Source organism: Eretmochelys imbricata, chromosome 28 (assembly GCF_965152235.1).
Source record: "Eretmochelys imbricata isolate rEreImb1 chromosome 28, rEreImb1.hap1, whole genome shotgun sequence".
Lineage (NCBI taxonomy): Eukaryota > Metazoa > Chordata > Testudines > Cheloniidae > Eretmochelys > Eretmochelys imbricata.
In genome coordinates, this window is record NC_135599.1 from 6802978 (window position 1) to 6821733 (window position 18756).

General features: G+C 60.8%; 2 protein-coding genes and 1 non-coding gene across 3 annotated transcripts in view; 1 reads left to right on the top strand and 2 right to left on the bottom strand.

The window, feature by feature from the left end:
* Positions 1 to 18756, bottom strand: part of LOC144258328 (uncharacterized) — a 119256-nt gene that overhangs the window by 30867 nt on the left and 69633 nt on the right. The window contains 1 exon segment of the mRNA XM_077806811.1: positions 763 to 889. Within this exon segment, the coding sequence (XP_077662937.1) occupies positions 763 to 889 (127 nt within the window).
* Positions 6742 to 6813, bottom strand: TRNAG-UCC (transfer RNA glycine (anticodon UCC)). Its single transcript has one exon. It is a non-coding gene; the product is annotated as a tRNA-Gly (tRNA).
* LOC144258256 (uncharacterized) overlaps positions 10099 to 18756 on the top strand; it is a 190458-nt gene continuing 181800 nt past the window's right edge. Inside the window, 2 exon segments of the mRNA XM_077806681.1 lie at positions 10099 to 10162; positions 15600 to 15631. The gene's annotated coding sequence lies outside the window, so the exon portion shown is untranslated.

Sequence of the window (18756 nt, forward strand, 5' to 3'; positions counted from 1 at the left end):
TACATAACCTAAACCAGCCCTTCTGGCATTACAAATCTATGGATCTATAACAGATACGAGGAAGGACTAAGAACATGCCGTTGTTTGTGTTGTGTTCTCCAGACGGGAATCCCAGCATTTATCCACATCCCCTCCGGCTGCGTGCACTGGGTCAGGTGTAGCTGTAATCGGACGGTGGAGGGAGTACTTGGAGCAGCTTGGCAGAGCTGTGACTAGTATGCAGAGAGGTGCGTGTGACCCCTGAGGGACCGAGCCTGCCCCATTTCAGTGCTCAGTGTTGTAGGTTGCGTCAGTGAAGGTGCACAAGGGGGAGTTCCTGCCCTGAGGATTGCCAGCACCCTGGTGGGATACACGCTAGTGGTCTCCAGGGCTTAGTGAGGGGGAAGTGAAGGCAACGACTCAGAAGGAAACCTCAAACTGAGGGTAGGCGAGTGGGATCACTTTGCAAGACGGAGCTGGTCTGGGTGGAGCAGGCTCAGTGTTTGAGAGAGGGGCAGGGGTTGGAAGCTTCTGTTCGTTATGCTGGACCCAACCCCCCGTTTTACCTGAGCAAACAGGAGAAATCTGACACCGTGCTGTAGTTCTCCTGTGCTCTGTTCCCAGGGTGTTGTGTAGCAGGGGAGGGCAGTGGGCTTGTGTGTGTGTCCTTCGCATGTCGGGGTCATGCTGAAACAGGGCAGAGTTAAGGTTACATTGTGGGGGTGACATGAACCTTAACTCTGCATTTCCCCTTCTAAGAACCGAGGGGTCAGGAATCCTTACCCAGCGAGGTCACATTCTCGTAGTTCTCCTGCATGACGTCTCTGTAGAGGGCTCTCTGAGCGGGGTCCAGCAGGGCCCCCTCTTCCCTGGTGAAATACACAGCCACCTCCTCGAAGGTCACCGGCCCCTGAAAGAGCAAGAGTCCAACCCTCAGGACCTGCTGCCCCACTCACAGCCCCACTATTCATGGGGGAGAGGAGCCAACCAAACGGAAACTCTGGGTGAACCGCAGTCAACAGAGTCCCACCCCCACCCTGCTCAGAGCACCCAGGAAACACCAGGGTGAGGGGCGAAGAGAGAGCCCCTCCTCTCTCCCAGCAGATCCATCACACACCTACTAGCCACAGACTGATACAGGAGATGCTGCCCCTAGCAGGGTCCAGGGTGAGCTCCCTGGTCAGAAGCCCAACACCTTCCTCCTTGTGAGGAGGTGGATATGAGGGAGGGGAATCTCCCCGAAATCTGAGTGGTGGGTGCCCCCTTCCTATCTCACAGCAGCCGCTGGTGAGTCGGGTCAGGCTCCAGCACTGGGAGTCTGGGCTGTTTTCCACGCCTGTGATGAGATCTATCTCCTCCGCACAGGCCATGCTGGGGTTAGCTGTGCATTGTAGGCCGAGGAAACTACGCCCCTCCGTGCCTGCTAGGCATGCTCAGCCCCGAAGCAGGATACAAAGGAAAGCAGACGAGCTCTGCCGGCCTGCACTGCCAAGGAGGAAGGATGCACATTGCGACCTCCCTCCAGGGATCTGTGGGAGCCCCAGTCCACAGAGGCCAGGGGGACACCGGACACCCTGCAGAGACCCCGGAAGAGACTGAGACACCATAGACCGCGCCAGCCAACGACCTGAGAGACCCAGAGGACCTGTGGACCCCGAGGACCTGGTAGGAAGCGGCCCAGGGGAAAGAGACACTAGTCCAGTTCACTGGAGTTACGACACTGCACTCTTGAGACTGGGTGTTTGCCGCTCCGCCCTGCTCAATGGCCACAGCCCCTGGATGGTGGCCCAAAATCTGTCCTGACTGTGAGGTCACTCTGCCCTGAGCGTAACGGTAGCCCACAGACTCTGACCGCTAGGTCACACTGCCCCGGGGAGCAAAGGTAGCCAAATAACTCTGACCGCTAGGTCACGCTCTCCTGTTTTATGGGTTAGGCCATCCGGGAGACTCTGGCAGCCGAGACGTAAGCTCCCCACTGACTGTACATGACTGGACACCCCTTCGCCGGGTGTATCTACCCCGCGACACAGCCCCATCCGCAAATTAGGGTATTTCTACTTCTGAACCCTCATGGGTCTGTTCCTAGAACCTAAGCCACTTATTAAGTGAGTTCTCTGTGGACATAGAGGTGGTTAGGGACTATTTAGAAAAGCTGGACGTGCACAAGTCCATGGGGCCGGACGAGTTGCATCCGAGAGTGCTGAAGGAATTGGCGGCTGTGATTGCAGAGCCATTGGCCATTATCTTTGAAAACTCGTGGCGAACCGGGGAAGTCCCGGATGACTGGAAAAAGGCTAATGTAGTGCCAATCTTTAAAAAAGGGAAGAAGGAGGATCCTGGGAACTACAGGCCAGTCAGCCTCACCTCAGTCCCTGGAAAAATCATGGAGCAGGTCCTCAAAGAATCAATCTTGAAGTACTTGCATGAGAGGAAAGTGATCAGGAACAGCCAGCATGGATTCACCAAGGGAAGGTCATGCCTGACTAATCTAATCGCCTTTTATCATGAGATTACTGGTTCTGTGGATGAAGGGAAAGCAGTGGATGTATTGTTTCTTGACTTTAGCAAAGCTTTTGACACGGTCTCCCACAGTATTCTTGTCAGCAAGTTAAGGAAGTATGGGCTGGATGAATGCACTATAAGGTGGGTAGAAAGCTGGCTAGATTGTCGGGCTCAACGGGTAGTGATCAATGGCTCCATGTCTAGTTGGCAGCCGGTGTCAAGTGGAGTGCCCCAGGGGTCTGTCCTGGGGCCGGTTTTGTTCAATATCTTCATAAATGATCTGGAGGATGGTGTGGATTGCACTCTCAGCAAATTTGCGGACGATACTAAACTGGGAGGAGTGGTAGATACGCTGGAGGGGAGGGATAGGATACAGAAGGACCTAGACAAATTGGAGGATTGGGCCAAAAGAAATCTGATGAGGTTCAATAAGGATAAGTGCAGGGTCCTGCACTTAGGACGGAAGAATCCAATGCACCGCTACAGACTAGGGGCCGAATGGCTAGGCAGCAGTTCTGCGGAAAAGGACCTAGGGGTGACAGTGGACGAGAAGCTGGATATGAGTCAGCAGTGTGCCCTTGTTGCCAAGAAGGCCAATGGCATTTTGGGATGTATAAGTAGGGGCATAGCGAGCAGATCGAGGGACGTGATCGTCCCCCTCTATTCGACATTGGTGAGGCCTCATCTGGAGTACTGTGTCCAGTTTTGGGCCCCACACTACAAGAAGGATGTGGATAAATTGGAGAGAGTCCAGCGAAGGGCAACAAAAATGATTAGGGGACTGGAACACATGACTTATGAGGAGAGGCTGAGGGAGCTGGGATTGTTTAGCCTGCAGAAGAGAAGAATGAGGGGGGATTTGATAGCTGCTTTCAACTACCTGAAAGGGGGTTCCAAAGAGGATGGATCTAGACTGTTCTCAATGGTAGCAGATGACAGAACGAGGAGTAATGGTCTCAAGTTGCAGTGGGGGAGGTTTAGATTGGATATTAGGAAAAACTTTTTCACTAAGAGGGTGGTGAAACACTGGAATGCGTTGCCTAGGGGGGTGGTGGAATCTCCTTCCTTGGAAGTTTTTAAGGTCAGGCTTGACAAAGCCCTGGCTGGGATGATTTAACTGGGAATTGGTCCTGCTTCGAGCAGGGGGTTGGACTAGATGACCTTCAGGGGTCCCTTCCAACCCTGATATTCTATGATTCTATGATTCTGGCAGGTTTGCCACACCCTGTCCTCTTCCCTTTCTCCACCCTGTGTATTCCCATGGGAGGTCGGGAAAAGGGAGTTATGGTTCCATGAAAACAGAAGGAATGTTTGGACAGCCGACCTTGGGGTTAGGTGTCTCTGCCCCGTACATTTTATTGCAGTTATCAGCAAAGCATTTCTAGTCCTAAGAAGAATGGTTATGGGCAGTGGCCAGGGAAATTGTTAGCCTCTTAGGGGTGAGTTATGAGTTATGTGATTTGTTCGGAGAACATTTATAAAAAGTTCAGATGATTCAAATGATTCTCAAAGGAGAGGGAAAGACAATCACTGAGCAATTTCCCCTGACGCATCCAGGATTTTTAATTGACGTTTGATGATGACGTAGAAAGAGGCAGAACCTGAGATTTGAGATCAATGTTGAGAAATGAAAGAGAAAAGGGCGGAAACCTGAGGAATGTGGATCTAGTTTTGTAAGTTAGAGAAAAGTGGAAAATCTGAGGGATTTTCTGTCAGTTGTGGAGATGAGGTAAAATCTGAGTGCGTTTCCCCATCAATATCTGATCAGTGAAGAGAGAAAAAGGGGCGACATTTGCAAAGATTTGAGACCCATGTTCAAGGATTTGAGAAAGGGCCAAATCTGAGATTTTATTCGTATTTTATAATTAGAGCGACAGGGGAAAGTCTCTGGGCAGATTCAATCAGGGACAGCCACCTAGAGAGAAAAGGGGCAAAATTTTAGAGTATTTGATATCAGTCTTTGAGATTTGCAGAGAAAAGCAGGCCCCAAACGCTGCATTTGAGAACACGAGAGAAAAACACCCAGACCTGAGGGGACTTTAGGTCACTATTAAATAACGAGAGGGGAAAGGGGGACAGTTTGACTGGATTTTATATGACTGCCCAACACAGACAGAAAGTGATGGTCCTCCCCCCCACCACACCCAGGATTCACCTGGGCAGCAGGGAGCCCTTTGAGGAGCTGACTGAAGAGGGCCGGGGAGGGGGAGCTGGAAGGTCCCTGGGTGAGGGAAGGGGGCAGCAGTGGGGTATGGGCAGGTGACTGGGGGCGACGGTGTTGGCAGTTCGGGGGCAGCAACTGGGATTGGGAAACCGGGGTCTGGCCAGTCTCCACGGGGGACATGTGCTCCTCCCTTCCTCTCCTGTGCCCTTCCCTGCCCTGTTGCTGGCGGAGAACAGCCACCCCATGCCCATCCCCACCCCAGAGGCAGCCGGGTCTCAGGGCTCCCCCAAACAGCCCCCACTGACTCCGATCCCTTTCGGGGAATGACTCAGGGTGACAATTTCCCACCGGAACAAGGACAAATCGCTGCAGATAAAATGGGTGGGAAAATCTCCCCCCCCCCATGGGAGGAGACTGTAAATGGACATTTGACGATTATGGGGGGGGCGGGGGGGCATGGGAGTGGATGGTTGGAGGGGAAGGGGGGGGGGAATCGCCCCGGGTTTTACAGCCACGTGTGACACTGGGAGAGAAAAGGGGAAGAACGAGAGAGAATTTGGGGGGGGGGGGGCAAGTGGCACAAACAGGGACCAGAACAAATTAACTCACCTCCCCCCCGCCCCCCCACTTCTCCCCTGGGAATTTCCTGGCTGTACAGAGATAGTTCAACCCCCTCCCCCCCCCGACCTTCTCTCCCCACAATTCTGGCTTCTCCCCCCTCCCGACACCCCACCTCCCCCCACAGGGGACCCCCCCCCGCCGGGTCCCAGCCTCTGCCCCCCACCCAGCGCTCCCCCCACGGGTCTCTCACTCACCGGGGGCTGGTCCCAGCTGGAGAAAGCCCCCCCCAGCCAGGCAGGGAGGGGTTAATGACGGGCTCCCCCCCCAGCACAGACCGCACAGGGTTTAGCGCAGCTGCTCAGCCCCCCCCCCGGATCACAGGGGAGCTGGGCCAGGGCCCCCACCCCAGGGAGCTGCGAGCTCTGTGCACAGGAATTGGGGGGGGCGGCCGCACCCCCCGGCTGGAAGCGGTTTCCATCATACACAGGGGTCACAGTTTGGTTCACTGGCTCTCAGCCCCCCTCCCCCGCACAAATTGCTCCAGCCCCCCCTTGTCTCGGGGCTTTGTTCTGCCTCCTTCCTCCCGGCACCCACCGCTCCCAGCTGCTCCAGCCCCTTCCTGTGTCTGCAAACACCGCGCTGGCTGGGCTCTTACCGGCGGCCCCTGCCAGCCGTCAAGGGCGATGGGGTGATGCGGAGCCGCAGGCGGGAGCCAGAGGCGCCCCCGCAGGGGTCGGGACGGGGCTTGGTGGGGGCGAGAACCCAGGAGCAAGCGGCAGGAGGCAGAGCGGGCTGGAGGCGTGGCCTGATGCCCTCTCTGTATCCGCAGCTGATTGGTCCATTCCCCTGCAGGCCACAGCTGACAGATCCCCAGCCCTATGGGGAGGTGGGGGGGACGTGGGGGGGGGGGGACACACGCATAAAGTCTTCGGCTTCCAACCACCCTGCCTGGTGCACAATTGCCTCTTAACAGAGGCCTGCAAAAAAGGGAGTGAGATCCTTGAATTCTCATTTATTTTGCAGCTTCCTTTACTGTGCTCACAAAGGAGCATCCTGTGACCTGTGGGCTGGATTCATTGTGGTGGGGCGCGGGACATGTGAAAGATCATTAGTTTCCTTCGGGTTCGCCTTCAATGTACTTTCATGCTGGAGCCATCCCTGACCATCAACTCGGCCGGCAGGCACGGACAGCGAAGCACTTGTCCTCTGGCCTTGACCGAGAGAGGTTTCTGATCAAAGGGAGGGTAGATGCCAGCCAGCTCCTGGGGTACTATCTCATTGGAGATGGAAGGGCTTGTTCAGAAAGAGATTTTGACGTCTGTAGGGTATCATAGAATATAGAATCATAGAAGATCAGGGTTGGAAGGGACCTCAGGAGGTCATCTAGTCCAACCCCCTGCTCAAAGCAGGACCGATCCCCAATTTTTGCCCCAGATCCCTAAATGGCCCCCGCAAGGATGGAACTTGCAACCCGGGGTTTAGCAGGCCAGTGCTCAAACCACTGAGCTATCCCTCCCCCCAAAACATCACATCCCTGCATTGGCCGGGAATCGAACCCGGGTCAACTGCTTGGAAGGCAGCTATGCTCACCACTATACCACCAATGCCTCTAAAGAGGAGCCAGATGGGTTTGTCTCCAGGCAGGTGTATTTTAGTCTCTGGTAAGTAGAAATGAGAGTAAAGTATTTTGGATTTCCTGTTTCCCCGCCTGAGGGCCATCTAGGCTCACCTGACATTTTTCCTGGCAGAAGCCGTTCCAATCTGTTTATTACAGGGTCAAAATGTGGCTGCCATCACACAGAGGCATTAGCGGTGGCTGAGGTGAGAAGAGGGCCAAGAAGTCCTTTCCCTCCCCCAAACGCACCCGTGCACATGGAAGCCATAAGATTGCTGCAGCCTAAATGCCCTGATGGCAAACGGGGAGGGGCAGAAGGCACTGCCAGCTGTCCTGAGCACCCCAGAGGAGCCAGGCACGGTGTGGCCTGGGTGCTCCTTCATCTCTCCTGTACTGGTGAGGGCAGGGCTCCCGGTGAAGAGGGTCAGGCCCTCAGGATAGGTGCATCAGGTATTAGCTGAGATAATCAGGGGTGCAGCCCATGCTCTGGGTGTCCCTAAACCTCTGACTTGCACATGCTGGGAGGGGATGATGGGATGGTTCACTCAGAGATTGTCTGTTGTGTTCATTCCCTCCAAAGCACCCGGCACTGGCCTCTGTCAGAAGACAGGATACTGGACCAGATGGACTATTGGTTTGACCCGCTACGGCAGTTCTGATGTTCAGCAAAAATGACAATAGATGTTTGCCTTTCAGAAGGACGTGACATGAGAGAGCATATGGCCTGTACTGAATATTTGCGAATCCAGTTCTACACACAAGCAATGGCATGCGGAAAAACACTAAGGGCTGGATTGAGAGGCAACAGAGCAGTTGCAAAAGGCAATCACCATTGGTGGACTGAATGAAGAAAGAGTTTTGAGACCAGCCCAGAAGTTCAGCCAGGCTGGGAGTCAGATGATCCAGCAGAATAAACTTCTGCTCTAAAAATACGAAGAAAAAGTTAGAATTAAAAATGCCAAATTAGAAATCACAGTAAAAAACATCGCAAGTGCAATGCTAGAAACACAGATGTCATTGCGAAAACTAGCAAATACTTACAGTAACTCCTCACTTAAAGTCATCCCGGTTAACATTGTTTCGTTATTAGGTTGCTGATCTATTAGAAAACATACTCGTTTAAAGTCGTGCAATGTTCCATTATAAGGTTGTTTGGCTCGCCCCGCTCCACCCGCCCACCCAGCACTCCTGCCAGAAAGCGGGGTCGGGGGCTTGCCCATTCTGCCCACCCGGGGTTCCAGCTGGGGAGCGGGCAAGCCCCTGCGCCCCAACCCCACTATGCCCTGCCTCAACCAAGCTTAGAAGTTTTTAAGGTCAGGCTTGACAAAGCCCTGGCTGGGATGATTTAATTGGGGATTGGTCCTGCTTTGAGCAGGGGGTTGGACTAGATGACCTCCTGAGGTCCCTTCCAACCCTGAGATTCTATGATTCTATGATTCACAATCATCATTGGAGAGTACAGTATTAGTTTGTTTAAAATTATTTAAAACTTATACTGTATATGTATATAATGTTGTGATGAAGCGGGACTGTTCTTAATGTTTCCTCTGAATAGTGTGGGGGTGCCTCAGTTTCCCCTAGGCAGTTCTTAAATATCTAGGGGGTGGGAGAAGGGTGTATGATCACTGCAGAGCCCTAGAGGGCAGGTGTGTGCAGGGGTCTGGACACAGAGAATGGCCGACACCCTGTTTCCTGGCCACTGATGGCCTGGGCCCTTCCCCCTGCAAGGTGAGAGCTAAAGGGTTGGAGAACAAAGGAATCAGGTGCCCAGGAAAGGGACAAACCCCAGAGCAGGGGGGGCTGGAGGGAGTTTCAGTTTGGGGCTCGCTGGGACATGCAGTGAAGGGCAGACGTGGTTGTTTGGCTCACTGCCCCCCAAAATGGACCCAGCTGAGGGGTCCTGTTCTCTGCACCTGCAAGCTCTGTGTTAGACCATGTTCCTGTCGTCTAATGAACCCTCTGTGTTACTGGCTGGCTGAGAGTCCCGTCTGACTGCGGAGTTGGGGGGCAGGACCCTCTGCCCCCCCCCAGGACCCCGCCTGGGCGGACGCGCTGTGGGAAGCGCCTGGAGGGGCAGAGGAGGGGCAGACCCAGGAAGGTGGAGCCGGGTGAGCTGTGTGTCCTGCAGACAGGCTGCTCCCTGAGAGGAGACTCCCCCAGAGTCCTGCCCGGCTTCACGGGGAGCAGGTCCAGAGCATCGCCCGGGGACGCCGGGACAAATGTCTTTCGTCTGGCGAAAAAAATGTCCCTGGAACCTAAACCCCCCATTTACATGAATTCTTATGGGGACCTTGGATTCGCTTAACATCGTTTCGCTTAAAGTCAGGAACAGAGCTACCGCGTTTCGGGCGGCCTTCCTGCGCTCGTGCCTCTTTTCAGTCCCGTCCCATCGCGAAAGAGGCAAAGGAAACGGGCCGTGACGCGCAGCTGCGCGAGGGGAGACGGGCGAAGGGGGAGTCGGGGACTCCCAGCAGCCGAGAAGAACAAATCTGGGACCCGCGCGGAGACTTTACGCAGCCAGACGCCCTGAGCCGGCAGTCTTTGTTTCTCGGGGGGAGGGGGGGGTATGCAAAATATTTCCCTGAATCCAGTCCCCGGCAGCCCCCCCGGTCGGTGACTGGCCGGGGGGGCCCGGACCTTGAAGCACCTGCCCTGGGCAGCCCGGGCTGAGAGGTGCCCTCTGGGGGAGGGGTCATAAAAAAGCCCCTCTGCCCCCCCCCCCCCATTATTGCCAACACGGGGGGGGGGGCTCAGCCCCACCACGGTGACTGCCCCCCCCCCGCCTGGGCCGGGTTTTACCCTCTGCCAGCGCCTCGCCCCGCCCCAGCCCTGACTGTGCCCCCCAGCCCCCCCCCTCCGAACCCTGCCTCCAGCTGCTGGCCCCCCCCACCCTCAGGGCAAGGACGGGCAGGGGGAAGGGCGGTGGCTTCAGCCGAGGGGACTGCGCATGCTCGGTGCGCGCGCATGCGCAGCGCCCGCCGCCCCTCCCGCTCCCTCGGGGCACCGCGCAGCGGGGGAGGGGGGAAGCGGAGTCCAGTGTGGGGCAGGAAAGGGTTAACGGCCCCCAGAGCCCGCCGCTCAGCCCCCGCCCCGGCTCTGCGCTCTGGGGCCGCCGGGGCTGTCGCCCCGCCCGGCGTGGAGGGGGGCGGGGCGTGGGGCCGCTCCGGGCTCCGCCCCCTGCGCGCGGGGCGCTGGGGGCTCCAACCGCCCTAACGGACCCGCCTCGCGCCGCGCTCGGCCGGGGCGTCACTTCCGGCCTGTGCCGCGCGCCCCGCGGCCCCGCCCCCGCCCCCGCCCCCGCTCTGGGCCTTCCGCCCGGTGCGCTGAGGCCGCGGAAGCCGGTAAGAGCCGGAGCCGCGTCAGTCCGGCGTGGGGGAGGGGCGGTCGGGGGGGGGGGAGTTAATTGGATCCGGTCCTTGTCTGTGCCCCTCCCCCCCGGTCACTCCTCCCCCCACTGGCCGCCCCCAGACCCCTCCCCCCCGTCACCCGCCCCTCCCCCCAACTGTCCGCCCCCAGACCCCTCCCCCCGGTCACCCGCCCCTCCCCCAATGGCCGCCCCCAGACCCCTCCCCCCCGTCACCCGCCCCTCCCCCACTGGCCGCCCCCAGACCCCTCCCGCCGGTCACCCGCCCCCTCCCCCCACTGGCCGCCCCCAGACCTCTCCCCCCCGGTCATCCGCCCCTCCCCCACTGGCCGCCCCCAGACCCCTCCCGCCGGTCACCCGCCCCTCCCCCACTGGCCGCCCCCAGACCCCTCCCCCCCGTCACCCCGCCCCTCCCCCACTGGCCGCCCCGAGACCCCTCCCCCCGGTCACCTGCCCCTCCCCCCAACTGGCCGCCCCCAGACCTCTCCCCCCCGTCACCCGCCCCTCCCCCACTGGCCGCCCCCAGACCCTCCCCCCCGTCACCCGCCCCTCCCCCCAACTGGCCGCCCCAGACCCTCCCCCCGGTCACCCGCCCCTCCCCCACTGGCCGCCCCCAGACCCCTCCCCCCCGTCACCCGCCCCTCCCCCCAACTGGCCGCCCCGAGACCCCTCCCCCCGGTCATCCGCCCCTCCCCACTGCCGCCCCAGACCCCTCCCCCTCGTCACCGCCCCTCCCCCAACTGGCCGCCCCCATACCCCTCCCCCCCGGTCATCCGCCCCTCCCCCACTGGCCGCCCCAGACCCCTCCCCCCGTCACCCGCCCCTCCCCCACTGCCGCCCCGAGACCCCTCCCCCCGGTCACCCGCCCCTCCCCCACTGGCCGCCCCCAGACCTCTCCCCCCCGTCACCCGCCCCTCCCCCCAACTGCCGCCACCGAGACCCCTCCCCCGGTCACCCGCCCCTCCCCCACTGGCCGCCCCCAGACCTCTCCCCCCCCGTCACCGCCCCTCCCCCCAACTGGCCGCCCCCAGACCCCTCCCCCCGGTCATCCGCCCCTCCCCCACTGGCCGCCCCCAGACCCCTCCCCCCCGTCACCCGCCCCTCCCCCACTGGCCGCCCCCCAGACCCCTCCCCCCGTCACCCGCCCCTCCCCCCAACTGGCGCCCCCAGACCCCTCCCGCCGGTCACCCGCCCCTCCCCCACTGGCCGCCCCCAGACCTCTCCCCCCGTCACGCCGCCCCTCCCCCACTGGCCGCCCCCAGACCCCTCCCCCCGTCACCCGCCCCTCCCCCCAACTGGCCGCCCCGAGGACCCCTCCCCCGGTCATCCGCCCCTCCCCCACTGGCCGCCCCAGACCCCTCCCCCTCGTCACCTGCCCCTCCCCCAACTGGCCGCCCCCATACCCCTCCCCCCGGTCATCCGCCCCTCCCCCACTGGCCGCCCCCAGACCCCTCCCCCCGTCACCGCCCCTCCCCCACTGGCCGCCCCGAGACCCCTCCCCCCGGTCACCCGCCCCTCCCCCACTGGCCGCCCCCAGACCTCTCCCCCCCGTCACCCGCCCCTCCCCCCAACTGGCCGCCCCGAGACCCCCTCCCCCCGGTCACCCGCCCCTCCCCCACTGGCCGCCCCCAGACCTCTCCCCCCCGTCACCCGCCCCTCCCCCCAACTGGCCGCCCCCAGACCCCTCCCCCCGGTCATCCGCCCCTCCCCCACTGGCCGCCCCCAGAACCCCTCCACCCCGTCACCCGCCCCTCCCCCACTGGCCGCCCCCAGACCCCTCCCCCCCGTCACCCGCCCCTCCCCCCAACTGGCCGCCCCCAGGACCCCTCCCGCCGGTCACCCGCCCTCCCCCACTGGCCGCCCCCAGACCCCTCCCCCCCGTCACCCGCCCCTCCCCCACTGGCCGCCACCGAGACCCCCTCCCCCCGGTCACCCCCGCCCCTCCCCACTGGCCGCCCCCAGACCTCTCCCCCCCGTCACCCGCCCCTCCCCCCAACTGGCCGCCCCGAGACCCCTCCCCCCGGTCACCCGCCCCTCCCCACCTGGCCGCCCCCAGACCTCTCCCCCCCGTCACCCGCCCCTCCCCCCAACTGGCCGCCCCCAGACCCCTCCCCCCGGTCACTCGCCCCTCCCCCACTGGCCGCCCCCAGACCCCTCCCCCCCGTCACCCCGCCCCTCCCCCACTGGCCGCCCCCAGACCCCTCCCCCCCGTCACCCGCCCCTCCCCCCAACTGGCCGCCCCCAGACCCCTCCCGCCGGTCACCCGCCCCTCGCCCCACTGGCCGCCCCCAGACCCCTCCCCCCCGTCACCCGCCCCTCCCCCACTGGCCGCCCCGAGACCCCTCCCCCCGGTCACCCGCACCCTCCCCCACTGGCCGCCCCCAGACCTCTCCCCCCCGTCACCCGCCCCTCCCCCCAACTGGCCGCCCCCAGACCCCTCCCCCCGGTCATCCGCCCCTCCCCCACTGGCCGCCCCCAGACCCCTCCCCCCCGTCACCCGCCCCTCCCCCCACTGGCCGCCCCCAGACCCCTCCCCCCCGTCACCCGCCCCTCCCCCCACTGGCCGCCCCCAGACCCCTCCCCCCCGGTCATCCGCCCCTCCCCCAACTGGCCGCCCTCAGACCCCTCCCCCCGGTCATCCGCCCCTCCCCCACTGGCCGCCCCCAGACCACTCCCCCCATCACCCGCCCCTCCCCACTGGCCGCCCCAGACCCCTCCCCCCCGTCACCCGCCCCTCCCCCACTGGCCGCCCCCAGACCCCTCCCCCCCGTCACCCGCCCCTCCCCCACTGGCCGCCCCCAGACCCCTCTCCCCGTCACCCGCCCCTCCCTCCAACTGGCCGCCCCCAGACCCCTCCCCCCGGTCATCCGCCCCTCCCCCACTGGCTGCCCCCTTCCCTAGGCCAGGGACCTTCCCACCCCCCCCTTCACACTACCCCCCTCCCCCCCAGTTTCCACCCCTAATCCCACGCTCCCCTCCTGCGATCAGCTCCCTGGCTCGGGACCCGCTTTTCTCCGCAACTTGTGGCAGGTGGATATAAAATACTCCGAGACCCCCCCCACACACATTCCCCCTTCTCTCTGTTCACTGTTAATAATGACCTCTAATGACATCTCTCAGAGTAGCAGCCGTGTTAGTCTGTATTCGCAAAAAGAACAGGAGGACTTGTGGCGCTTAGAGACTAACCAATTTATCTGAGCATGAGCTTTCGTGAGCTACAGCTCACTTCAAATAAATTGGTTAGTCTCTAAGGTGCCACAAGTCCTCCTTTTCTTCTAATGACATCGTCACTATCGCTCATTAATCGGTACTGGCTAATGATCCATCACTCACCAAATCTCCGATTTACCCCTTCTCTCAGATTGCTGAACCTGGGGGGGCTGGGGGGCTCAAATCTGTGTCCGTGTCGCCCCTTTCTCTCGCTCTGCCTTGATCCGGTGTTGAGGGGGAATCACCGATTTTTTACGTCCTCTCCACCCCGGACACAACAACCCCGCCGATGTCCCTCTCGTCTCTCACAAACTGGAGCCACCTTCCTTACGCTTCTTCCCTTTTCTCGTTCATTTCTGAACGCGGATCTCGCCTCTCAGGTTTTGCCTCTTTTTCTAGGTCATTATCAAATGTCAGTTAAAAATCCTGGACTTTCAGAGGGTAAATTGCACAAGGATCATCTTTCCCCTCTCCTTTGAGAATCGTTTGTTCCCCCCGTTATCTCTGTTAAAAGGTGGCCGATGTAAGAGACCAGCCATATATTTAATAGACATCGCAGCCAGAGGCCCTCCCCAGATCGGTGGTTCCCAGCTGGCAACAGGAGAGTTGGCTGGACCCTTTTCTTTTGTCCAGCTGGCACGGGATGAGGAGGTCCCTCTGAGTGCAGCGTGGGTCCAGAAGTATCCCAAACCCCGTGACAAAGGGTCTCCATGAGGGGTGGCTTCCTGCAGTGCTAAGATGCAGCCACCTCTGGGGTGGATCACGGTGGCCATTATTTGCTAGTGACAGGGCATGGATGTGTCTTCAATATTTTGGCCCCCTCCATTTTGTTAGAGAAGTGTCCCCCCGGGCTCCCTCTGCCTGTGTGACTGGCCGGGGTGGTAACTTTCTATCCACTTATCAAACCACGGTGAGTTGAAACCACCAACAGATTTCTGCATCTCTCCCCTCCGGAAAACGCAGGACACTTCAGGTTTCAGAGTAGCAGCCGTGTTAGTTTGTACCCGCAAAAAGACCAGAGTACTTGTGGCACCTTAGAGACTAACAGATTTATTTGGGTATAAGCTTTCGTGGGCAGGTTCTGTAGGGAAAACTCTGCCCTGAGTCCTTGCCCTAGATCTGGGGGCTGGGGGAGGTTGGAAGGGGGTGAGCGCTCCCACACGGTGATCTGTTGAAAAGGGTTCTGGCCTCATCCTTTCTGAACTGTGCTTCTGGTGTCATTGGGACGAGTGTTAATCCGGAGTCACTTGCAAGGAAAGACAAGGAGTGACATGAACAACTGTCCCTCTGGGGAGGTGGTTTCATTAGCTGCTCTTACCACAGAGCTCTGGTGTTGCTAAAAGAGGAAGGCGGCTCAAGCTTTCTGCCCTAGATATTAGGATTCAGCTTCCTGGGTCAGAGGCTGCAGCCTCCATTGTGATCTGGGACCCCACCTTTGCTGGGAATTGACTTTCTCCAGCTGGTACTAGCCTTGAGGGCAGCCCTAGGCTCTGTTCATATGTTAATTTTGAGCTAGGAAACTCCAGAAAAGTGTGAGACCCGCAGGGAAGTGCTGGGGAGTATGTAGAGTCACTTTCATACCAAAATAGCTTCTCCTCGTTTCTCCTCCCGTTAGCGATTTCCGGGAAAAAAATCCAGCCGTGGGAGAGCAAACATCCCAAGGATGGGACTTTCCGAGCCACAGGGGCAGGGAGAGGGGACATGGGAAAGGAGATAGAAGGGAAAGAAGAATGTGACTGAAAGGGGCAGTGGAGCAAAATGAGTGGGGAGAGAGTTATCCAGATCTCTGATCTGCCCAGACACATGTATTGCAGCATCCCTGGGCAGAATCACTTTGCTGTGGAACAAGATGAGGATCAGAGAGAGGAAAACCCAGTTCCTGACTCCACATTCCTCCTGCTGGGGTGTGGCTGCCTTGGGGTCAGTGTCAGAAGGACTCTTCCAAAGTGACTCCTTTGGTTCTGCTCTTTTCTAGCATTATGTTCAGAAACTTTGTTACTGGCGGGGGGGGGCTTAAACACTGTGTGGGCTTTGCCTGGAAGGAGGGCCCGGTCTACACTGTCAATACAGAGAACAAGCATGTTTCCCAGCATGGGCAGAATCTAGGCTGTCTGTCTGCAGGGAAAGGGCCTGGGGGAATCCGTGATGTGAAATGAACTAAAGCCCGTTCCTAACCTGCACAACTGCCCTTCTCGCCCTGCCAGGCTGCAGAATGACGCCCACGTTTTCCTCCGGCTGATCTCCGTCCTCCCATGGGACAGGAGGAGAGAAAATGGCTGCAGAGGAGCCAGTTCAGGTAGGGATTATCGGGGGGTTGCTGGTGGGTTCCTGCAAGGAGGGAGAGGGGCAGCAGATACACAGGAGGTGGGAAGCTTTGCCCCGTCTGGTTTGGAGGTTGGAGCGGGGCAGGAAATACACAGGGTGGAGGAAGGGAGGAAGACGGGGTGTGACAAACCTGCTGGGATTTGTTTAATGAGTGGCCTAGATTCTAGGAACAGACTGCAGCGGTGGTGGAATCGTCCCTCTCCGTCTGGGTCGGAGGGAGTCCTCACCACGTCCTCGGGATCACTGCCTAGTCTCAGGGGAATTAACAGTCCAGGTGTCAGTGTCCCGACCTCCCTAACAGGCAAGAACCCCAGTCAGTATATGGGTTCTGATCCTCAGGCAAGAGCAGGGCCACCCAGGAGCCTGTAGGCTCTGGGCCCTTAGGCAGGGGCAGAGCAGACAACGGTTTAGGGGCCAGGCCTCAGGCAGGGTGGGCACCATTGGTCCAAGGCCCCAACCCTAAGGCAGGGCAGAGCGGTGAGCAGTCTAGCACCCGAGCTTTGGCAGGCAGTAGGTGAACACTGGCCTACGGTGGGCAGGCTGCTGCCCCAGCAGTGGGGGGCCCGGGGCCTACCCGACTCCACCTGGTCCCAGCCCAGGGCCTAACAGTGGTGGAGTGGTCTGCCGCTGGGTCAGCAGGGAGTCCAGCCGCAATATGCTGACCGCAGTTCAGGCTGCAGTACCGCCAGACTGGGGTCGGCTACCCCTGGACCACTTCCTCCCCTCCCCTTGGGGTGTACCTGGAACAGCGGCTGCCCTGTCTGCCCGGGGTTGGCAGCCAGTGGCAGTCCCGGCAGCTCCCCAGGTTCCTCCAGGAGCAGGGTGTCTCTTGGCTTGGCAGCAAAGCCGGCGGCCTGGAGCAACCAGGATGTGCCGCTCTTTAAACTTCTGGTACTGCTTCTCCACTTCTGGGTCAGAGGGAGCCCCTCTGCTCCGCCCCACTGCAGTGGCTGGCCAGTTGTCCTGCTGGCTGGAGGTCTCCCTGGCTGCTGCTGCTGTGTGGGGAGCCCTGCCGGCCTGCCCTCCGGAGGGAAGCGAGGACCCCACCACCATCCCTGGGGTCTCTCCTGGCTGGCTGCTGCTTTGGAGCCAGAGGAAAAGGAGGGTTTGCAGGATGGCTGCAGGACACTGTGCAGGGTGTTTGCTCCTATGGTGGTGGTAGCTACTGCTCTTGTGGGGTGGGGACCTGGAGCCCTCCCCCTAGCCCGTCTGCCGACCCCCACCCCCACCTATCCTCTGGGCCGGCTCTGCGCCCCTCGACACGGCTGCTTCCTTCACCCTGGTCAGCACCTGGCCGGACTGCAGCAGCAGGTACAGATTGAGTTCTGCACACGCACCTGTCTTCAGTCTGCTCCCCTTCCCCTTCCCCTCCATTGCTCCCCCTCGCTCAGCCCCCTGGCTGCCTGCGCCATGTTCCTCCTGGAGCACTTGCGCCCCTTTATTATTTATTACATTGCCCCCCACCCCGTTCACTGCTCCCCCCCATTGATACTGTAGTCCCGCCCCTTCCCCAAGCTGCACCGGTGATCGCGCTTCCCCCGCCCTGCCTCAACTGGCCTCCCTGTACCTCTTGGGGGCCGTCACCACAGCTGTGGAGAAGGGCCAGCTGGGGGGGACGTATGTCCCCCTTGAGCTCCTGGAAGACTCGGGGTGCGGGTGGTTTTTACCTCTGTCCCACCCTTCCTTCCCAATGCTGCCCTACTGCCCTTCCTCTCCACCCTGGGAAAACCCCTTTCTCTCATCAGCCCCCTCCCCCTGGGCTGTAAAGACCCCGCCCTCTGTCACGTCCTGTCCTTCCGCTGGCAGGTCCAGGTCCACCTGCTGGAGGCGCTAGAGGGGTCCTTTCTGGGGTCCCACAGGGGGCCCATTGCCAGGTGTTTTACTCTTCGGAGGAGGCCCGGTGCTACCCCTGCCAGGTGACGGGCATGTCCGGAGAGACTGGGGGTAACCCCCTGTGGTGCCCAGATGGGTGGGTGGGCCCCACCTCCGTCGGACACAGTCTGGTGGGGCCCCTGGAGGAGAGGACAGCAGGGCTGCTGCCGGGCATGGGAGAGGGCCCACCACAGCGGGAGGTATCTCTTCCCCTCATTGTCCCCCCGGCTTGGCCCCTGTTAGTCAGCCCTCTGCCTCCACCTTGTGGGGCTGGGTGCTGAGAGAGGGGAATGCGTCAAATGGAAGGCATGGGCTCACCACCGCCCTTGACGTGGAGGGGGAGGAGGCCCCCCGCAAGACCGAGGGGGGCTGCGACTGCCGAGCCGTCCGTCGCACCCCCCGAGAGGGCCCACAGGTGGAGCCAGCTGAGGATGCTGTGGGGAACGGCACCGCCCTCCACCTGGAGTCGCTCCCTGAGGGGGCCTCGGATGGAGCCCCTCCTGCCCCCTCGTCATCTGTGCCCCCCTCGGCGCTGAGGCAATTGTTGCCTCCGTTGCTGGCGGGGAGAACTCTGGGGTGGCGGGGGAGATTTTCACTCCAATTGTCAGGAAATCGAGGCCCTGGGTCTGACCCCGGTCACCCAGCGGGAGGACGACCCCTTGCCGGAGGGCCTCGGTCTGGGCAGCGGATTTGTCCCGCTGCCGCCTCCTTTCCCTCCCCTACTGCAGGCCACTGCCTCCACTCTCGACCCTGGGGTGTTCCTGGGCTCGTCCATCTGCCCAGCCACTGACAGCACCTAGCCCGCGCCCGCCAGTTCCCTTGTGGCGATGGGCAGTGCCGAGAGCGCGGGCCCCGAGCCCTTGGGTGCACCCCCTCTTGAGGCCGACTGCTGCCTTTCCTCCCAGCTGGGGGCCCAATTGCAGATGCCATCCTGCCCCACACCGTGGTTGCGGGTGCTGCGCGTCACTGAGGGCCCCCTTTCTCTCCCTGTACCCTCAGCCCCTGAACCCAGTCGAAAGGTGCTGTACCCTAGGGACACTGACCCCACTTCTGCCTCTGCTCCTGATCCCGTTCCCACTCCCAGTCCTGCTCCTGCCCCTGTCGTATTCTCCGACTCTCTCCCGACCACCTCTCAGACTGCTGCCGCCCCTGGGGTCGTCTCGT